General features: G+C 37.8%; 1 protein-coding gene across 2 annotated transcripts; it reads left to right on the top strand.

Annotated features, from left to right (window-relative positions):
• The first annotated feature begins 293 nt into the window (after nt 1-293).
• Nucleotides 294-22436, top strand: ACTL6A (actin like 6A). 2 transcript variants are annotated; one of them, XM_069472903.1, is made up of 14 exons: nt 294-485; nt 4678-4754; nt 4924-5098; nt 8199-8299; nt 9881-9978; nt 13647-13741; nt 14044-14150; nt 14277-14366; nt 15835-15896; nt 16134-16248; nt 16397-16477; nt 18343-18438; nt 20992-21078; nt 21952-22436. In XM_069472903.1, exons 1-14 carry the CDS (start codon nt 461-463, stop codon nt 22030-22032), a joined length of 1290 nt encoding a protein of 429 aa, XP_069329004.1. In that variant the 5' UTR covers nt 294-460; the 3' UTR covers nt 22033-22436. The 2 variants fall into 2 exon arrangements, with proteins under 2 accessions (XP_069329004.1, XP_069329005.1); XM_069472904.1 differs by having other exon boundaries at nt 294-533.
• Nucleotides 22437-22761: the final 325 nt, after the last annotated feature.

The raw sequence follows: 22761 nt of genomic DNA, 5'->3' as shown, positions 1-22761 counted from the left end.
TCCAGAGGTCTACGCGGGTTCCCGCTGCTCCTCCGCGCCCAGCCACACCCCTAGACCCGCCCCCGACACTGCCCTCCCTCCGCCCACTCTCCCGCCCACCCGGGAGGCTCCTCCCCCTCCAGCCCTGCAACCCAACTCCTTCTTATCTTCCGTCACTTTCTCCTTTCCCCGCCCCTATGGCCGCCTTCGGTTGGCTAAACTAGGAGGACCGCCGCAGGGATGCAGCATAGCCGCGTTCTGATTGGCTGGATTTAGGTTGGGCCCCTAGTGATTGGCTGATAAGAGGAGCCAGCAAGTGTGGCTGCGCGCCGGGGTGTGTGGACGTCGCTTTGTTGCCCGAGGGGGGTGGCGGTGGAAGTTAAGAGGGTCGGGGGCTAGCGCTTCTCGGGACCCGCAGTTGCGGCCGCTGCAGTCACTTCGCTCGGTAACCTTTAGCGTGGAAGTCGTGCTGACAACAGCCATGAGCGGCGGCGTGTACGGGGGAGGTGAGTGAGTGCGGCCGGTGAGAGAGCGCGCCTTTTTTGGCGTGTGGGGTTTGTAACCGCCGCCCCCAGCCCTCCCCTTCCCGGCGTTCCCTTCCGGTCTCCCCCGCTCGGGCACCCAGCCTCCCCGCCCCATCCCCGCCTTGCGCTCTGTCCGGCCCCGGAGCCCCCCGGGCTCGGCGTGTGCTTTGGGCGTCCGGGAGTCGCCGCCCCCTGCGACCCTTTCCTGCCTCGGCGCCCCCCCCCACCCCGAGGAGCGGGGTTTTGGGGGTGTGTGCTCCGTCCCTGAGAGGGCTTCGGAGGTGGGCGGGCAGCTCTGTCCTGCGAGCAGGCCCTCTGGCCCCAGGGTCGCATCTCCCCGAGGGTCTCCAAAACTCGGCTGCGTCGAGGTGTGTGTGTAAACTTGGAAAGTCCCAGCAGTTTGCAAGCGTGGACTAAGGGTTTCCGCAGTGTCCCATAGATGGCAAAGTGATCAGCGAGAGGTAGAACTGATTGGAGAAGCGGCGGCCACTTAGGATGCAGCCTCCTCTCTGCGCCCCGCTCTCGCGCTGTCTCACACCTTTCAGTAACTCCTGCCTATTGACTGGGGAGTCTCCTCGTGGGCGGGTCTGTTTGGGATTTAGGAACACCTGTAACTTAAGGATTCCCACAAAGTTTGCCCAGGGTCCCAGGTGTCTGCTCTTTGGCTTTCCTTGGGTACGCTGTGGTGTAGTAGAAAGATTACCACGTTACACAGACCAGGTTGAAGTATCAACCTATTTATTTAGGGCTTTGATCTTGGGCAGTTTCCCAGCTTCAGGCTCCTCATTTGTGGAATAATTCCTACACTGTGGAGTGGTTGTGAAGGTTAAATAAGATGGTACTGCACTTGATACTCACAGTGTGGTCCATGGACCGGCTGTGTCAGCATTACCTGCAAGCTTTTTAGCAATGTAGGATCTTAAGCCTCACTCTGAATGATTCAATCTAGATGATTCAAAGCACCTGTATTTATGATTCGTGTTTTGGGTTGTGTTTGACCTGGTAAAGACCAAGAAGACAAATCCTGAGTGTTCCTATCGTTACTGTTTCTAGTAATGTTGCTGTTTCTGAAGCGGATGGCATTTTATACATAGGGAATGACAAAAACAAGGTTTTCAAAGTTCTTAGTTTGGGGAGTGTAGTTTCAGAGTCTCTTCTGAGGTGATATGCTGACCATCACTGCCTCCTTTCTCCCTCTCAGTTTATGTCCTTGGTTTTGATTTCTCAATGTAAGAGTTGGTAGTTTCCCATTTTTACTTTGGAGAAGGCCTACTGGATTTTCATGATTTACCTCTTTTCCTTATGAAGATGCATTCCTGGCAGAAAAACTAGGTCTGTGTGCCTTTGCCTCATTGAACTTGTTGACTCTATTATGAACTTCAGGCTCACTGATTCAAGGACCTAGAGGCTGGTGGTTGTTCCTTACTAGACATTATTTAGTAAGACCAAGATAGATAATGGATAATAATAATGCAAGCAGTTAACACTGAGTGCATACAGTGGGCCAAGAACTATTCCAAAGGCTTTACATGCATTACATTTAATGTATGTATTAACTGATTTAATCCATAACAAATAAATGATACTTCTATCCCATGTAATTGAAGAAGAAAATAAAGTGTAGAATAGATTAGCCAGCCTAAAGTTACATAACTTCCCAATAAGTTGGGAATAAAGATCTCTGGGATAAAGAAAAGGCATTGCAGTAAAACCCTTTCCTGTTTTGAAAGAAGTGTTTTGGTTGTTTCTCCATAAGTCATTTTTTCAAGTGTATACCCAAAGCGTGGTCTTGTATGTTTAGGTATTCAGAATAAACCTTCCGGTTCTCATTGGCTTATGTAGAGGACTATGTCCTAAAGCCTGTTTCCCATGTAAAGTATTTAAAACTCACAAAAAATTAGTATGTGATTTTGTGTTTGAATCACCACTGTATGTTAGGTATTTATGGTGGTCCACATTTTCCAAAGGGTTTCCTATAAAAGCAATCCCACTTAATTTTTGAATAATTAACTTAATAAACTGTATTTTTAAACCTACTTGCTTTTTAAAACGATACTTGTTTAAATTTTCGTATTTATGACTGTCTTATTGTAATAATTATTTCTGAGCAAATCTAACACAAATTTTTAGCTTTAGGTATAATTCCTACATCGTCTGGATTTCCATACTTTCTAACTGGTTTTTGGGCCTGCTTGCTGCTCTTGCAGTCATCTTTCATGGTACTTCTCTATTTCAGATTCCTTTACATGATAAAAATGAATGGATGTACTACCAGCCCAATTTTGATAAATTAGTTTTATCAGTCTTGTACCACCCTGCCCCTAACTCTCTATCCTTGAAAATTTCTCAAAATCATCTTCTCCATGAGTTGGTCCCCAATCCTGGGGGCACCTTGGTCCAAACAAAAATAAAGCAACCTCCTCATCTCCTGCCACAGTCATTAGTCTTCATTATTGCATTAGAATGTTTTAATGCTAGCTTAGAAAATTGCCATCATTCCTTCATGTTCCCCAAGAAAATCACATCATCCTTAAACTTAGAAGCCCTCTACTCTGGGGGAAAAACATAAAAATCCTCAAAAAATGAAATGCATGTTTAGTAGAAAAGAGATCCAATTCTTGAAGATTTTTATCCATTGGAAATCACATCCTAGGTTTTAAACATCAAGACCTCTGTGGTTATGATATTAAGCCTCTTGTCTCCCTTTGTCAGTCTCCTACTCTGGGTTCATTGGATGCTTCGTTTTTAACAAAACAAGGTACAGGAATCATATATATTTTCTATCTTTGGAAAGGAAAATGAACAGATACAAAATTCTAAGAAATGAGTCTTAAAATTCCACCATATCTGGTTTACCATACTAATTAGGACAGGAAAATTAACTGATTTGTTAGATTTTTTCTTTTCACAGAAAACTTTCTTGGATGCTATATGCTGGGTATAGGCTCTGGTTTCAAAAAAAGTTAATCTTGTAGATGTCAGTTGAATAAATAGACATCATATTTCATTGATTCTTAATTGTACATTTCCCCTCCCCCCACATTTAAACAGCTGAAGTTGGAATATGTTTTAATATTGATGGCATGGCAGAGTTTAAGTGGCAGCATATTTTTTTCTTAGTGATCCATGAAATAATGGTGCATCGTATAGTTGATAGCAACTTGTACAGATGAGAAATGGTAACTGTAATTCAATGAGATGTTCATTAATAACAATATATAGATGGTACAAAGGTAGCACAGACAAGAAAGTTACTCTGTGTGAAAAAGGCAGCAGACTTTATAAGAGAGTTAATGGGAATGGTGGAGGAGGAGTGGAGAGGGACAGCATATGCAGAGGTCAGCTGAGTGAGAATATATGGTGCATTTAGGAGATCATTCAGTAACACTAGTGTATGAGGTGGGAAGTGACTGCTGCCAGATCTGCTAGGCCTTGAATATCAACTGGCTAGAGCGATATATTTTATCTTACAGGTGATGAAAAACCACTGAATGATTCACCCCCTTATTTTCATTGGAGGATTTGTGTACCAAAATGATTAGAGTTACAATTTTGAAAGATCACAGTGCAGCAGTTCGAAGGGTAGATTTGAAAAGGTGAAGAGGTGGAATTCCCTGTTGAGATAAGAGCTTGATTGAAGGCAGTGGCAATGGTATTAAAGAGGAGGAGATTTGAGAAATATTTAGCAGAAATGTTTGACAGAACTTGTGAGATGAAGGTGTTCACAACTACTCTGAGGTTTTTTGCCTATGAGGACTGGGGTCACCAACTGTGATAGGTAATGCTGAGATTAGCAGTGCCTCAGATGTGTTGAATTAGAGGTACCCATGAGACATCAAGTGGAATTGATTTACTGCCCGTTCTGGTTGTCCTGTACCTTGCCTATGTCTTTGTAAATAGTCCCTTCAATAAGTAAACTCCTCAAATTACCCAGTTTTAGTGTACTCTTTCCTGATTGGACCTCTACTGATATACAGCGTATGACTTGTTATATTTTAATTACATGAATCTTTAAGGTATATTTAAAACTAGGTTCAAGCAAGTAATCATATGAACGTGATTAATTTTTATAGAGCTTTCACATATGTTCTCATTTTAAGCACGTTAAGTAGTTCCTTAATTTTTATATGATACTTGCAAGTTGTTAGTGCTAATTATCTTTTAATCTTTTCAGATGAAGTTGGAGCCCTTGTTTTTGACATTGGGTCTTATACTGTGAGAGCTGGTTATGCTGGGGAGGACTGCCCCAAGGTAAGTGTAATGTTACAGTTAATTGGATATGTAGGGCCATTCATGTAGAATTAAATTCATGTAGAAATTCTGATTCAAAACAAATATGGTAAAAGACATTAGTTGGGAAAAAAAAAGACTCCTTGATAAAACAGGTGAAGTTCGTATATCGTGTTTTTGACTCTTACAGGTGGATTTCCCCACAGCCATTGGTATGGTGGTAGAAAGAGATGATGGAAGCACGTTGATGGAAATAGATGGTGATAAAGGCAAACAAGGCGGGCCCACCTACTACATAGATACTAATGCCCTGCGTGTTCCCAGGGAGAATATGGAAGCCATTTCACCACTAAAAAATGGGATGGGTATGATATTTTACCCATGGATTTGATTATAAATATAGAGTACGCATGGTATATTTTAGATACAAAACAGTGGCTTCTTATAAGTTGAACGTCAGCTATTTTTGTTTGTTTGTTTTTATTCTACAAACTGATGTTCCAGGCACTGAGAATGCAAAGATGCATAAGAAATGTTCTTTTTTCTTGAAAAACTTAGATAGATGAGATAGATATATACATACAAATGTGATACACTGTGGGATAAGTGCTATAATACAGGTATGTTCAATAACCAATGGGTTTAGAGAGAAGAGGTATTTAACTCTATCATGGGGGGGCGGTGGTCAGTGATGGTGTTCACAGAGGAGGTAACTTTTGTGATAAAATTTTTTTTTTTTTTTTGAGACAGGGTTTTGTTCTATTGCCCAGGCTAGAGTGCAGTGGCATCATCATAGCTCACTGCAACCTTAAACTCCTGGGCTCAAGCAGCCCTCCTACCTCAGCCTCCTGAGTAGCTGGGACTACAGGCATGTGCCACCATGTCTGGCTAATTTTTTTATTTTTTGTAGAGATGGGGCCTCACTGTGTTGCTCACGCTGGTCTCAAGCTCCTGGTCTCAAGTGATCCTCCCACCTCTGCCTCCTAAAGTGCTAGGATTACAGGCATGAGCCACCGCACCTGACCTTTTGTGATAAATCTTGATCAATGAATAAGAATTAGCTTGGCTGACAAATCCAGATAAAATAGAGGGACTAATGTGTGAAGAGGTGGAGTTGTGAAAGAAACTTAGATGTTTAGAAATGTTATACAATTAAGTATGGCTGTAACACTGGGTGCATTAGGATCAGCAGCAGGAAAGGTAGGCAGAGAACAATCATAAAAGGGCTTGTAAACCACCCCAGGAGTGTATTAAGCTAGTAACTGAAGGATAACCCCAGAGGAATTTAAACAGAGATATGATATGCTCATATTTGCCTTCTGGAAAAATTACTCCAACAGCAATAGACTAGATTGGAGGGAGATAGGAGAGATAGGATCAGTAAGTGAAATAAGAGTCCAGATGAGAAATGAAGAGGGTTTAAACTATAACACTGAGAGTGGGTATCCTGAGGTGGCCTTCAGGATATCCAGGAAACATGGTACTAAGTGATTGAAAGGGTGAAAAGGAGAGAAGAATTGAGAACATTTCCTAGAGTTTTGGTCGGGGGTAACTCTGAATACAGAGGGTCCTAGGCAGTGAGATAGCAGGAGAAGGGGATGGAGCAAGTTTTATGGTTTTAAAGGGCAAGCGTTGAGGATACCCAAAATCATTTTCGAGTTCACTGTATTGGTGGGGAACCTGCAGCCTTGGGGCTACATATGGACTTCTGGATCCTTGAATGTGGCCTTTTGACTGAATCCAAATTTTACAGAACAAATCCTTTTAATAAAGGGATTTGTTCTATGAAGTTTGGATTTAGTTGAGGGGCCGCACTTGGAGATCTGTAGCAATAACCTTCCTCCAGCAACAAGTTGTAACTCGATAATACTTGTATACCAGGGGAATGCATTAGAAACTCAGTACCCAAGGTTTTTACTGAAGGTTGGTCTTGTAGGTACCCTCTGCCTGTCATGTACCTAAATTTTAGACTCCCAGAAGGAAAGCAGCTGTGTCCCAACCATATCATTTGTCCATACAGTTCTGGTATAGTGAACCTACTCTTATCATTTTGGGAAAGTTTTATATCAATGAACGAAACTGTTTACCACTCAAATTCTCAGAAATCAGCTAAGGGTCAACCTTGCAAGCAGGCCTTTCTCAGCCTTGCTATGTTAACTCTTTTATGCATAGCAAGCAAATGGGTTTGTTGAGTTCAAAGTGTTTGGAACATTGAAGTGATAATCTAGTAAGTAGGTGAATAAAAGGTCATGAGAAAGGTGTTAAGACATGGAGTTGCATTTTATTACCCAGAAAGAGTTTGGAATATGAGAAGAGGGTTGAGGATGGAGTTCGTAGCAAAAACTTGTTTTATATTTAACCAATAAAGAAGAGGCACCCATGAAGGAGAATGAAGAGGAGAACAGTTAGGGATATAGGATAAGGCCAAGAGAACAAAAAGTTCTTGGAAGCGTAAAAGTCCAGTGATTCTCAGTGTTCTTAGCTGTGACATTGAGATTTACACTAAGAAGGGGAGAGAAAAAGAAGTTAAAGCTACCAGTGAAGTCCATTGACTTCCTTTACCCCCCCACCCCCCAAAATCCAGATGAGCCTGTAGAAGTATATTATACAAGTAATGTCATTTCTTTGGGCTGTGGCAGAAAAAGTTTGTAAACTCTTGTATAATCAATAGTGTCATAATTTAGAGAGGTCAAGGGAGATTAAAAATGCAAAGTATCCATGGATTTGCCTTTTAGAAGGTCATTAGTGACTTATGTGAGAAGTTTTAGTGGAATGTTTAAGTGGAAGCCAAATTGAAGATATGCTATACTCTGAACTTTTTAAATGTCTTCCAGTGTCGGGTCTAGAGCATACAATTCTTTTGTATTTCCTCTTAACATTCAGATCACATACTGGGCCTCTAATAAGTACTTATCAGATAATACTTTAGGTCTATTAGATACCTTAATTACATTTGGGACCGGTCTGGGGGCCAGAGGGACCAAAAAGAGGTTCTTATCTAGAAAACAAAGATAACCTCTGAGGCCAGGCACAGTGGCTCATGCCTGTAATCGTAGCACCTTGGGAGGCTGAGCCGGGAGGATAGATCAGCTTGAGAAAGAGCGAGACCCCGTCTCTACAAAAAAAAAAAGTAGAAAAATTAGCCAGGTGTGGTAGGGCATGCCTGTAGCTCTAGCTACTCCGGAGGCTGAAGCAGAAGGACGGCTAGAGCCCAGGAGTTTGAGTTGCAGTGAGCTATGATGACGCCACTGCACTCTAGCCTGGGCAACAGAGTGAGACCTTGTCTCAACAAACAAAAAAAGATAACTTTTGTGTTAACTACTATGTTATGAAGTAGATCTGTAAAATAAGGAGGTTGCTGTGTCTTAAAGTATAAATTGCTAAGTCATAGAAACAATCTCTCAAAAGATGCTGTATTTATCTTCAACTAAGCATTGTTTCCAAGCTATTAATTTTATATTCCAGTTGAAGACTGGGATAGTTTCCAGGCTATTTTGGATCATACCTATAAAATGCATGTCAAATCAGAAGCCAGCCTGCATCCTGTTCTCATGTCAGAAGCACCGGTGAGACAAAGATTTCCTTTTCCATGTTTCTCTAGGTTTTTTTTTTTTTTTTCTTTAGTTTTCTCATTTGAAGACTATTTCTTTTTCTTTAAAGAGGCATCTGAATTAATATTTTAAATTTGAAAATTAGGAAAAAGGATTAATTTTTAAACACTATTATAACTTTTTTATTTCAATAAATATTCAAAGTACAGGAAAACCCAAATGGGTTCTAGTGGTTATTTTTTTCCCCAGGGATTTGTTTAACATTTGATTTTCTTAGACTGCTTCCCATTTTAGGTTTGTGAGTCATCTCTCGTGCCCCAAGAGCAATGTATATCTACATTCCTTCCTTCCTCCCTCTCTCCCTCCTGAGACAGGGTCTCACTCTGTTGTTGGGGCTAGAGTGCAGTGATGTCTTCATAGCTTACTGCAACCTCAAACACCTGGGTTCTAGTGATCCAACTGCTTCAGCCTCCTGAGTAGCTGAAACTACAAGGCATGTACCCCATGCCTGGCTGATTTTTCTATTTTTTGTAGAGATAGGGTCTTGCTATTTTACCCAGGGTCTTGAATTCCTGGCCTCAAGCAATCCTCCCACCTCAGCCTCTTAAAGTGCTGGGATTATGGGCGTGAACCACCGCTCCCAACCCTATATCTACTTTTATACTCAGGTCTCTAAAAGAGAAATCAAATGTTGAACTAGGGCTGGAAATTTCTAGACTGAAGGAAGTGTCCTGTGCAATACAATACATTTGTTACATTGACAAAGAGGGCCCACTGAAGAGCACAGTGATTATAAATTAATACCATGTTAATCAATATCTTGTTACTTCAACTTACAGTTTCTTTTATGACTGTCAACTATAAGTGGGAGAATTTGGTGGTCTAAAATTTGTATTTAGGATTTTGATTACCAGATTTACTCTTTTTTTTTTTTTTTTTTGAGACAGAGTCTCTCTCTGTTGCCCAGGCTAGAGTGAGTGCCGTGGCGTCAGCGTAGCTCACAGCAACCTCAAACTCCTGAGCTCAAGGGATCCTCCTGTCTCAGCCTCCTGAGTAGCTGGGACTACAGGCATGCACCACCATGCCCGGCTAATTTTTTCTATATATATTTTTAGCTGTCCATATAATTTCTTTCTATTTTTAGTAGAGATGGGGTCTCGCTCTTGCTCAGGCTGGTCTCTAACTCCTGAGCTCAAACGATCCTCCCACCTCGGCCTCCCAGAGTGCTAGGATTACAGGCGTGAGCCACTGCGCCCAGCCCAGATTTACTCTTAAGATATAATAATTGTTTATATGAATCCTGATTTCCTTATACTTTGAAAATTCTGTGATTTCTAGAATTTATAGAAGCAGACTTTATTATTAAATAATAAATTTTAATTTATATATAATTTACTTATTTATTTGCATATAAAGAAATAAAAATAACTATTATAAAGAGATATTATTATAAAAGATTATTTGCCGTGGCATTTTATTCTAATTTTAATATTTTACATATTTGTTAATATAGTACTATATTGTAGCTTGAGATAAATCAACATTTTAATTCTTAAACTAAAAATAATTTGCATTTCTTTTTCCCCCCTTCTTAAGTGGAATACTAGAGCGAAGAGAGAGAAACTAACAGAGTTAATGTTTGAACACTACAACATCCCTGCATTCTTCCTATGTAAAACTGCAGTTTTGACAGCGTATCCTTGAAAGAGTAATACTCATCTTTTCTCTAGGAGTGTATAATGATGCTACTAAATATGATACCTCCGACAGAAGACATGAGCCAATTCTTGCTTGTTCAGAAGTTGTTTTTTCCCCTACTCTCTTGCTTTTTAACTATCCATCTTTTAGTATTTCTTGTTGGAACTAGTGATATACTAGAAGATATGAGAGGAAAAGAAAATAACACTGAAATCCTGATTAACAGTTTTTTTTCTTTGTTTTTTAAAGAAGAGGAATGAGGATAGAGGGTAGTGTTTTAACCAGCTGGCTTAAATGAATTAAAAGGTTGCCATTTTCTCCCTCTCCTCCAATAGCATAGAAAATTGGAAATTAACTGTAAATTCATTTAAGATTTAATCATTAGATATTTATTACAAGCACATTAAGGGACAAACAGGGAAATGTTATGCCCTGAACTCAAAGAATTTGTAACGTGAATACTCTTGTTAAAAGCTAAATGACAGATTTAAATAGTACTTCAAGACAACATTGGCAAAAGCCATAAAGAAGTACATGATTAATTTGACCTTTCTGTATAGTAATCATGGTAGTTCAGAGGAGGAATAGAGTAGTCTGACAAAGCTATATAAAGAAAATAGAACTTAATTGCATGATATAGGGGAAAGAGCTTTGTAGTTAGAGTTCAGTTTGCACTGCTTACAAATATGTGATCTTTTTTTTTTTTTTTTTTTTTTTGTTGAGACAGAGTCTCACTTTGTTGCCCAGGCTAGAGTGAGTGCCGTGGCGTCAGCTTAGCTCACAGCAACCTCAAACTCCTGGGCTTAAGCGATCCTACTGCCTCAGCCTCCTGAGTAGCTGGGACTACAGGCATGCGCCACTATGCCCGGCTAATTTTTTCTATATAGATTTTTAGGTGTCCATATAATGTCTTTCTATTTTTAGTAGAGACGGGGTCTCGCTCAGGCTGGTCTCGAACTCCTGACCTTGAGCAATCCACCCGCCTCGGCCTCCCAGAGTGCTAGGATTACAGGCGTGAGCCACCGCGCCCGGCCTGAATATGTGATCTTGAATGAATTACTTAAAACCTGAGCTTCACTTTCTACTCATTTATCCTGTATACTTTCCTGGCTTGCTGTAATATTCAGATGTTTTTATATATTTGAGGATCACTATGGTAACTTATTTAACGTTTGTCTGTAGTTCTGTGTCTTGGAGGTGACTTTAGCAAAAACGTGAAAGTGGGAAGTATAAATGTTTGTTACAACGACTTAGTTTAATAGTGAAAGATACATGTTGGACTTCCATGGGAGTTGTAAAAATAAGTTTAGGTCAGTCAGTGGAGACCTTCCATGTTAAGAGTTTTAAAATGTGAAAATTAGACTGTAGAGAACCATTGCAGGATTTTGAGTAGGAGAAGGAAAGAGAACTAGCAGACTCATTGTATGTATCATCTCATTTAATTTTCATAATAAACCTGTCAGGAAATGGGGTCATAAAGTAGGCAATCTGGTCCAAGAGCACACTTTAGTAAAGGCATTCCTGAATTTGAACAGAGGTCTTTTTGGCTGCTTCCTTACAAGGAGTGTGTAAACAGAATTGGGCATTGTTTTATATTTGTTTTAACTTTTTGGTATAGAAAACTTTAATAGAATGTTATGATGAACCCCTGTGTGCCCACCACCCAGGTTTAACTATTTTCAACACACATAGCTGAGTTATATTAGCAATAACCCTACCCACTTTCGCCCTTACACCATAATTTTGAAGCAAATCCCAGACATTATATAATTTTATCCACAGAAACTTTAGTGTGTATCTCTAAAAAAAAAAAAAAAAAAAAAATTACCACAATTTCTTTTTGTTTGTAAAACAGTTTAGTATATTTGAACAGTTTAATATATATTGAATTAGGACGCAAAGATCATACATTTTATTTGTTCAATTGTGTCTTTTAGGTTTCTTAATCTGTAGATCCCACCTCCCATTTCTTTTTCTTTGTAATTTATTTGTTAAGGGAATTAGATTGTCCTACATTCTGGATTGTGCTGACTGGTGTCCTTTTACTGTGTTCCTCTGGCCAAGTGGTTCTCAAACTTTTTGGTTTTAGGACCCTTTTATACCCTAAGAGCTTTTATTTACATGGGTTGTATCTGGCAGTATTTACCATGTTAGAAATTAAAACCGAAACCTTAATTTAATTTAAACTTTAAATTAAATTAGAAGTTAAAACTAAGAAATTTTTAAAATATTTATTAATTCATTAGAAAATAACAAAAATAGTCACATTAATCTTCCTCTCATTTGCCCAGACTAGTATTCTTTAACCCTTCAAATTTAATCAGTCATCAAGACTCATTTATTCTTTCCTGCTATTTCTCAAATCCATTTGCTTCTCTCTGTCCCACTGCCACTGCACTAGGGAGAAGCTATTTCCAGGATTACTGAAGCACTTCCTGTTGTCCATTTTTTATACTATAGCTGTAATAACCTTTCTAAAGTTCCAGTCTGCTTTAAGACAGAATCATCTTCCACATTCCTTCCTTCTGCTTTCAGGCTATACTGAACTACTAGCAGTTCCTTGACCTCCCTATGTTCTCTTGCCTCTTGGCCTTCTCATACCTCCTGTTCTTGCCCATGTCCCCTTCCCCAGCTTATAATTGGATATCCCTCAGGGGTGGGAACCTGCAGTCTTGGGGCTACATGTGGCCTTCTTTAGTGTGGCCTTTGACTGAATCCAGGTTTTTCTTTGACAGAAAATATCCTTTTAATAAAGGGATTTGTTTTGTGAAGTTTGGATTTGGTTGAGGGGCTGCACTTGGGGTATCTGGAGGGTCACATGTGGCTGTGGTTTCTCCTTTGTACCCACACCCTCCCCAGGGCATCCTGAGGAGATCAGTTTTGCTGATCTCTACTTCAATAGACAGGATATCCTTCAGGGCAGAGACAGTTTTGGTTCACCTTTATGTGTCTTCTGTGCTTAAGGAATGCTAGTGTCAGGCAGGCAGCCTCTATCCTTCCACTGTTCTCTCCTTCCCACCCTGTGACATGTTATTAAGCACCTGATTTAGTAGGTACGTAATGGATGCTCAATAAATATTTGAAGAATGTGTGAATAACCCTACTCCTAAACATCGGTTTAGGATATGTTCACATGATATAGCACAGAGCTGCGGAAAATGTTGAAGTCACCTGGACTAGCTTTTCAACCCCGTTGAGTTTGAGGAGATGGAAGTGGCCAACTGTTGAAACAGCTCTTTGGTGCTGTTTGAGAATGGTTGTAGTCCCTGGTTGAAATGTCACAGCATCCCACTGTTCTTACCAAGTTTCTGTAAATTCTGTTTAAAAAATGCATCTCAATTTGTTTAAGCTCTTTGATCAATCTCTAGAGACTGTCAATGATTATATTAATTTTGACCAACTTAGTAGATGTCTCTCTGTCTGGGAGAAAGGTTTCCCTGTGTTCTTTACACCATTATCTGGAAGTCCTGCCTCTTGTTATTTGTTTTTAAGACAATTATTATTTGATACCAATTTTCATTGGTAGATTTACTTTAATGTATTTTAAACTATAATGTATTATGCATGTTTAAAAAATGGTTTCTGAAACATAAGAATTTGCCCTTTATAATAAACATTATTTTAGGAGCCTTGATATTTTCTTTTCCTTAATGCTTTAAACTAGATTTGCTAATGGTCGTTCTACTGGGCTGATTTTGGACAGTGGAGCCACTCATACCACTGCAATTCCAGTCCATGATGGATATGTCCTTCAACAAGGTAAATGTATTTAACCAGGATACACTGAGATGATTTTAGATGTTATTACACAAATAATGAAATAAAACAATTGCACTATCAAAGCATGTCAGTTTCCAAAAGTCTTTTTTTAAGAGCATTTTTTTAATCTTTAGTATATAATATATATTTAAAACCGATGCGTAGCTTTAGTTGTGCTTTGAAGGGCAGTTCAGTTAATTCTACCTAAAAGATTTATTCATATAAACACACCTATCAGAGAAAATTTGTCCCAAGGAGTTTGAACTTAAAGCTCTTTTAGCCTTATTTAATCTGTTTCATAGGCATTGTGAAATCCCCTCTTGCTGGAGACTTTATTACTATGCAATGTAGAGAACTCTTCCAAGAAATGAATATAGAATTGATTCCTCCATATATGATTGCATCAAAAGTAAGTAATGATTGAATTTTCTTTGTGGAACTTATCTCTAACTCCCTACCCCTGTGTAGGGGTTTTAGATTTGACCCTTCCAGTGTAAGAAGTCTGTTAACCTCGCACATGCTCTTGGTATTCCAGGAAGCTGTTCGTGAAGGATCTCCAGCGAACTGGAAAAGAAAAGAGAAGTTGCCACAGGTTACCAGGTCTTGGCACAATTACATGTGTAATGTAAGTAACTGTTACTCTGTTTACAAAAATGCTATATGCTTTTTGCATGAGTGTTAAAAAACAGAATGTTATAGGCTGTAAGTCATTGAATAGAATAGGGTATTTTATATTTTCAAGCTCTATATTTTTAATGATATCTTACAGAGAAGAATTTGGAGGGGGAAAGCCATGCTTTTCATATTTGCCAGACAAATATCTCTACAAACGACTACATATACATTGAGTTACTATGGTGAGACCTGAAAGGAAGTTTGGTTTTAGGGTAGAAACAAGCATTATGCTATACGGAGCATTTTTGGCTAAGAAAATGGTTTTAGTTTTTGTAGAGACCTGCTAGTATGTCTTGATTGTGTTCTTTTTCCCCGTATCAGTCAGCCATATCAAAAATGTTTGTTACTGTTCATAACAGGGAGTGAGTGGGAGAATGTCTTTACTAAAAATCCATCTCTGAATATATGGCTTACTGAGAGGGAGAGGTCAGTAAAACTTCTCACATTACAGATACACATTAGTTTCTTACAATAAAAGTATATGAGACTCACGCCAGTAATCCTAGCACTTGGGAGGCCGAGGCGGGCAGATCGTTTGAGTTCAGGAGTTCGAGACCAGCCTGAGCAAGAGCGAGAGACACCCCCCTCCCCCCCCCGCCCCGGTCTCTACTGAAAATAGAAAGAAATTAGCTGGACAGCTAAAATATACATAGAAAAATTAGCAGGGCATGGTGGTATATGCCTGTAGTCCCAGTTACTCAGGACGCTGAGGCAGAAGGATTGCTTAAGCCCAGGAGTTTGAGGTTGCTGTGAGCTAGGCTGACGCCACAGCACTCTAGCCCGGGCAACAGAGTGACTCTGTCTCAAAAAAAAAAAAAAAAAAAAAAAAAAGTATATGAGAGCCATAACTTCCTCTGAGAGGAAGTTTCCTGACAGTTTTGTACCTAAAGGTTCTTTTTGTGGGTGACGAAAAATTATGAGGATGATTAATCATTTTGCCTAGATATTAAACCAGATATTTTCCTTAGCAATCCAGAGGTCATGTGTCTCTCACAGCCCATATTTTAGCTGTTAATGTGCAGTCATTAAAAGTTAGATTAGATGTGAAATATATGCATGTGTGCATATTTAGATAATGAAGTCTTGCTTCTAAATCTAAGCTTATTTTTAAGGAAAAAATGGTATTCTGAAACTGGTTTTGTGATACAGTACTGTGGTATAGGGCTTCCCAGTTGTTTTTAATCTTTCTTCATTGTTCCATAACTGTTGTAATTTAGCTTCTAATGCAAATGTTTAGAATTGGGTTTCTTGATACTCAAAGTCCTTGCTGGGTAGATTTATACTCTTGAAATGATTTACCCATCCAGAAACATGGTCCAGTTTCATTCAGAAAAGTATTTTAAATATAAATGTTTACCAAAGCATAGACTGTAAAGAAAAATCTCAACCTTGTTTCTTAAAATTTTTTTTATCCATAGTGTGTTATCCAGGATTTTCAAGCTTCAGTACTTCAAGTGTCAGATTCAACTTACGATGAACAGTATGTTTTCATATTTAAATTGTATACTTCATAAATGAGGAAAAGATTTGTTAAAAAGGAATCATAGACTGTGTTTAACTGGTTAAAGGTGTAAAGTTATGCTAAGATATACTGCATAACATTTTAAAATAAAATATTCTCACTCTGATTTCTTACAAGTCGATAATTTCATAGTAGTTTATAATTTTGAAGAGGATTGTTATTGCTTTTCGTTTAAATACTGTTCATTGTTTTCAGAGTAGCCGCACAGATGCCAACTGTTCATTATGAATTCCCGAATGGCTACAACTGTGATTTTGGTGCAGAACGGCTAAAGATTCCTGAAGGATTATTTGACCCTTCCAATGTAAAGGTATGAAAGCTTATTTCATAATTAGCCTGGCCTTTCCTATATTTTTTAAGCACTTGTGTAATTATAGTCCAAGTAAGATAAATTTTTTTGGATGTGCTTTACTGTATGAAGTTCTTCTATATTACTACTTGTTTTTTCGTTGTTGCAGGGGTTATCCGGAAATACAATGTTAGGAGTCAGTCATGTTGTTACTACAAGTGTTGGAATGTGTGATATTGATATCAGACCAGTAAGTGCCAGTCTCTTGTTATGGTATAAACATACCACTGAAATGCTCCCAACTCATTCTTAGGTTGACAGCTTTGGCCATTGTCTCTGAAGTCCATTTTATAACAGCATATGTAAAAAGACGAAGTACTAGAAAAGGAAAAATACAAAACTCTTTAGCTGTGATGTCCAATGTGGTACCTACTGGCCACATGTGGCAATTTAAAATATATAAAAACTTAAAATTCAGTTCTTCACTGGCTACTGTTTTGTACAGCGCAGATACAGAACATTTCTATCATCACAGAAAGTTCTTTTAGACAATGCTGCTCTAGAGATTTCCTAAAATGTGGCAAACCAAAATATATATTATTGGTGATTTTCTTATACATAGTGCAACCTTACTTCTTTTATTTTTCAGGAAGGTGTGGTTTAAATTATGTAACTTCTACAGGAATTTTAGATGATCTTCATGTTTTTTGTGCTTTGTCAAGTTTTAAATACTAACTCCATGTCATATACTGTACTCAGATTAGATTATACAGTAAGTACTTATTTGAAGTCATCAGTAGGTTCTTGGAAACTGTGACTTTAAGTGAAACGATGTACAGCATGTCCTCAAATAGTCATTTCAGGAAAAAAAAATTGGTTTTGTTATACATCATTTTGCTTAAAGTCACAATGCTAATAGCTAAGGATGTATAAAAACTGTGTTGTTCAAAAAAGGCTTTTGGGTGGCTAATGAAAATCATTGTTTATTTCAACTAGTAACCTAATAAGCATGTCCTGCTTCTAGGACAATAGGAGTATAAGTTTAGAATTTTTTAGTGCAAATCCAGGGCCACTTTTGAGGGAAGGCAATTGAATTGAAGTACATTTATTCTAACAGAGTGATAACTTTCAATTTTTAGTGAAATTTCTCTTTTTAACTAATGTTGAATTGCAAAGGAGATACTTTTATATTCCATTTTCTATTTCAAAATTTAGATGATTTAGACATTTGGAATAAGTTTTAAAAATAGGAACTTACCTACTAAAAAAGCATGTTGATGTTTAACTTTCTGATGTATACATGCAAATTAAAAGTATATATACTTATATAAGTAGGAATTTATTTTTATTTGGGGAGGCCTTAGCATGTATATTTTGAAAGAAGTTCCCCATGTGGTTCTGATGCATACATTTGCAAAAGAGTAAGGTAGCAGGCATTTTGGCCAGGAATATTTTCAGAGAATATCATTGTTCATCATAATCATAAAATCATCTCATTGTCTAATTTTAAATACCATAACTTCCAGATGAACATTCTAAGATGAAGTCATTATAAAATGTATTTCTAATTAAATATTGGCAGCTATCTGCTAAAAAATTATGATTTTTAGAATAACTCCTTTAAGTTAGTGGCTCTTAAACTGTCATGCACATTAGAATCATCTGGGGAGTTTTAAACAAATAAAAAGTTTGCCTGCCAGGTGTGGTGGCGTGAACCTGTAGTCCCAGCTACTTGGGAAGCCAAGAGTTTGAGGATCGAGGATGTAGTACACTATGATCAGATCTGTGAATAACTAGTACATTCCAGCCTGGACAACATAGTGAGACCCCGTTTCTTTAAAAAACAAAACAAAACAAAAAACTTGCCTGGATCCCATCCCCAGAGATTTTTATTTAATTGTCCCTAGGAATTGGTGTTTTAAAAGCTCCGAAGATGAGTTGAATGTGCAGCCAGGATGAAGAACCACCGGATTAAGCTACTAGGTCCCTATAGTAGTAAAACATTTAAAAAAAGAAAAGGAGAAAATCATAGTAGAGGACATGGTTTTATTTGTAGTTGTATTTAAAACTGTTAGAAACATTTGAAACTAATTTATTTTTGTTTTCTTATTCTAGGGTCTCTATGGCAGTGTGATAGTGGCAGGAGGAAACACCCTAATACAGAGTTTTACTGATAGGTTGAATAGAGAGCTGTCTCAGAAAACTCCCCCAGTAAGTTATTTTTGTTCTTTAGTGGGATTCTTCAGTCATATGTCTCCTCACTGGTGGTGTAATTTTGTAGATAAGGGCTCATTTTTCAGTAGACGGTTGGTATTTTGTGTTGCCTGGTATAATATTATTTAAATAAGTTAATATCCTTTTTTAACCAAATTTTCCCAGATGATATCTATTGGTTACTCTTAAGTTATTTAAATCTTATTTTATTTATTAACTTCATATTTAAGTGCCTATAGTCTGGTAGGAAGTAGGGATACAAAATATAGTCCCTGCTCACCAAAGGCTCAGTTTACCAGGATGGTTAGGCATGTAGAAAATAGTGATTGTAGTGTGCTAAGTGCTTCAGTATGCCATGAACCAGGTGCTATTGGGAACATTGAGAAGCAACCACCTAACTCTCTAGAAGTATCAGAGGAAAGCCTCATGAAGCGGTTTTTTGAATGAATTGTTCAGCTGTTGCTAATCAATGAAAGGTAGGTGGAGGGAATGCCATGTGCAAAAGTATGAAGAGAAAATGGCATATTCCAGTAATTCAAAGTAGTTGGCTTATTGTCTGTAGAGAAGTGGGGAAAGCAATATGGCTGGCAAGATAGATGGTGTGTTAGTTTCCCAGGGCTGTCATAGCAAAGTCCCATAAATTAGTGGTTTAAAACAACAGAAATTTATTGTCTCGATGTTCTTGAGGCTAGAAGTCTGAAATCAAGATGTCAGCAGGGTCGTGCTCTCTCTGAATCAATAGGGAAGAATCCTTCCTTCCGTCTTTGTAGCTTCTCATGGTTTGCCAGCAAACCTTGGCTTGCAGTGGCAACACTTCTGTTCTCTTATGAGGACACCAGTCATAGTTGATTAAGGGCCCCACCATACTCCAGCATGACTTTAACTTCTATCTTAATTAAATCTACAAAAACCCTGTGTATCTCCAAATTAGGTCACATCCGCAGGTACCAGGGATTAGGACTTCAACACATCTTTTTGGGAACACAATTCAACCCACAACAGATGGGTGCCAGGTCATGTCTTATTAACAAGTAGTTTGGATTTTATTCAAAGATAACAGTGAACTTACAGGATAATATCTGGCAAAGGACTAATGAACTCACATTTGCTTTTTAAAAAATCACTGGGTGCATTGTGATAACTTTTAAAAGGATAGAAGAACCTGGTTTGGGGAGAAGGTAATTGACAAGGTACATTGATAACTGAATGGCAGTCATAATCTTTCAGTTTTAAAACTTTAAATTTAAAATTTCTATCAAGTGGTTTTTTTGGTAAGTTTTCTGTGCTAAAAGCTAAATTTTTAAGTTTACAAAAACGTATTAGGGGTTATATAGGCTCTAACAATATCTTTACATTTTTATATTAAATAGTCCTGGTTTTAAGGAATGTTTTACATATGCCACATTTTTATAATTAAAAGTGGTACTTGCATTTATAGGCACAAGACTGCCATCTGCCTTATATTTACTAAATTCTTAGAGACACAGTCTGATCTAGAGCATACCTGAATTACAGTATTAATCATTAGATTTCATAGAAAGTCCCTGAATAATGAATTAATGAATACAGACATGGGTGGTCCAAGGTCTAGTCAAGACCAGTTAGAAACTATCCTTGTCCTTTAGGAAGTAATTAAAAAATTGAAATAACAGTAAAAAAATTCCATTGTAATAGATACTGATCTTCCTTACCCACAAAAAACCCGTGTTCACCCCTCCAGTCCCCAGTACTCTCCACCCACATCCCATACTCTACCACTGCCACGCACACATTTGTTTCACTGTAGAAAGACTGAAACTATGTTTTCATATATAGCATAATTGGAAGACATCTGCAAATTGAGAACTATCCCATAGGCAGATTCCTATGTAGGGGGAAAAATATCTCTTGATATAGGAAGTGAGATGGGGGAATAGTACTGAGTCATAAAATTATGTATATTAAGAGGGAGTATGAGTTCAAAACAGAAGCACCAACTTGGAAGGGAAGCAGTATGAATAAAAAACTTACCTGAGACCTGATGGCTATATTTTGATTTGGAAGGGCAACAGTAAACTAAGATAGGACAGATTAGGATAAGCATAAAGGCCTTAGAAAGGAAGCAGTTTGAAGATTGGAGAGGACTACAGAAAAGGAGGCAGATGAGAACAATTAATGTTGAATGAACTTTGGAATAATTAATGTTGGATGAAATGAAATAATATATGAAGCACTTAGCATAGTACCTGATTGATAGTGTCAGGTACAGGTTTGTTATTACAGGATATAAATTGTGAACGCTATACTTTAGTATGCAGTTTTCTAAAGTTTATATGGTTTATTTTCGTATCACGTATTACATATTAAAAGCCATAATCAAAGTACTTAAAAAACCTTTCTATGCAGTATTCTAACCTATTATGCTTTTTAGCCTAGCTATTTCAACATTACCATGTTTAATCTATCAGAGTTTGAGCCATAGAGAGCCATTAAGAAGTCTTTGTCAAAATTGAATTTCCTGAGTAACCAGTTTTGATTGTACTAATGCATATTCTTCCTTCTCTATTTTAGAGTATGCGGTTGAAATTGATTGCAAATAATACAACAGTGGAACGGAGATTTAGTTCATGGATTGGTGGCTCCATTCTAGCTTCTTTGGTTAGTAGATGAGCTACTTTGCAAAAATAAAGGTTGTTACTGAATTATATTCAACTTAGTAAAAATAATTCCAGTGCTTCATTTATCTTTGCATTTTATAACTATCAAGTAAATGAGTGGAAGACCTGATAAGAATTACCAGTTTTATTAATATATGTTCTGATATAACAAAATGCCACGTTGCCTTATCAGTAGACATTTGTCAGTCTAATTTCAATTTCCCTTCTCAAACAGAGGTGGAAATGTTAATGTATGCATGCCCCTTCTAACAATACCCTATGTGCACTGGTCAGGACTTGTCTACAAGGCATTTAAAATTAAATCATTCCTTCTCAAGTTCTGATTGTTCTCTGTTCTGTTGGGTGAGGTATAGGAAGTCAGGAATTGGTTCTTAGGGCAAATGGCGAAGTCATGGTGCTGGGTCTAACATGTTGCTTGGATTGGTTGTCTGCCTTGAATCGGGTGAAAAAGTCCTTGTACTTTTCTGCACCCTAGACTCAGAGTATTTCCCCTTTACCTCAGAGCAGCCAAAGTAAAAAATGTCACTAAGTACTCAAACTTTCCAACAATTTCTATTATTGCCACGAAGCCATCATGCTAAACCCTCAGTCTTCCTTGCCAGTCAGTTTCTAAATCCTATACAGCGTAACAGGTATTGAGGGATTTAACATTCTTTCTAACCTTAAAGGCAAGGCTAAATTGCATCTTTGGATGGTTCTGGAGGCCCAAAGTAAGAGAGTAATGGAGTACTTCTTTGGGGGAGAGGACAAGCAAGTTCTTCAAAGTTTAGGAGTTGTAAAAATGAAGATATTAAAAGAAAAAAAGTATTTTCTAATAAGCCATAATTATATGGTATTTCTTTCCATTTTACAGGGCACCTTTCAACAGATGTGGATTTCTAAACAAGAATATGAAGAAGGAGGGAAGCAGTGTGTAGAAAGGAAATGCCCTTGAAAAAGAGTTCCCAAGCCTCTACCTTCCTTTGTCACCTTACGTTTCATAGCTTTAGTATACTCAGGAAAAGAATGACCATCTTTTGTAGAATGTTTATACATTTTTGCATATTTCAAGTTCCACTTAAATTTTTTAAGGGTTTTAACTGCCTCTATAAATTAAAATAAGTTTGTGCTTTCCTTGAAATACACTTATTCTTATTGCAAGCATTTTATAATTTTGTATAAATGTCTATTTTCTCTAAATATTTTGCTTTCAGTAAAATGCTTTCCAACTCTGTTTAGTATATTAATTACCAGTGGATTGGTAGAATTGCTTTTTACTGACTAGTAAAAGTTTCTGCCTCTGCTTTTTACCTTAGGCTTACAAAATTAAATAAAAATTACTAGCCATTCCAGAAATATGTTTTGGACTGTTTTGCTTTGTAACTTGCTACTTTAAGTACTAAATGTATTTATCATTATTTTGAGGGAAAGTACTCACTGTTAATAGTATCCATATCCCCTTCATATCTTATTAACAACAGAGGTAAAACTGTTTTGTTAACTGAATTCCAAAAACTACCTTATTTGCCTTTGCTATGGCAGTTAACATCACTTTCACATTCTGTAGGACAGCAGGTGATATTAAAGCCTGCTTACATGTCAGAATTTGTAAGATGGGGATTTAATCTGGACTTTTTATACCTAATTTTTTAAAAATTTGGTAAAAGAATGACCACTTCCAGAA

The sequence above is a fragment of the Eulemur rufifrons genome, chromosome 7 (assembly GCF_041146395.1).
Source record: "Eulemur rufifrons isolate Redbay chromosome 7, OSU_ERuf_1, whole genome shotgun sequence".
Taxonomy (NCBI): domain Eukaryota; kingdom Metazoa; phylum Chordata; class Mammalia; order Primates; family Lemuridae; genus Eulemur; species Eulemur rufifrons.
This window is presented reverse-complemented; position numbering and strand designations above follow the sequence as displayed.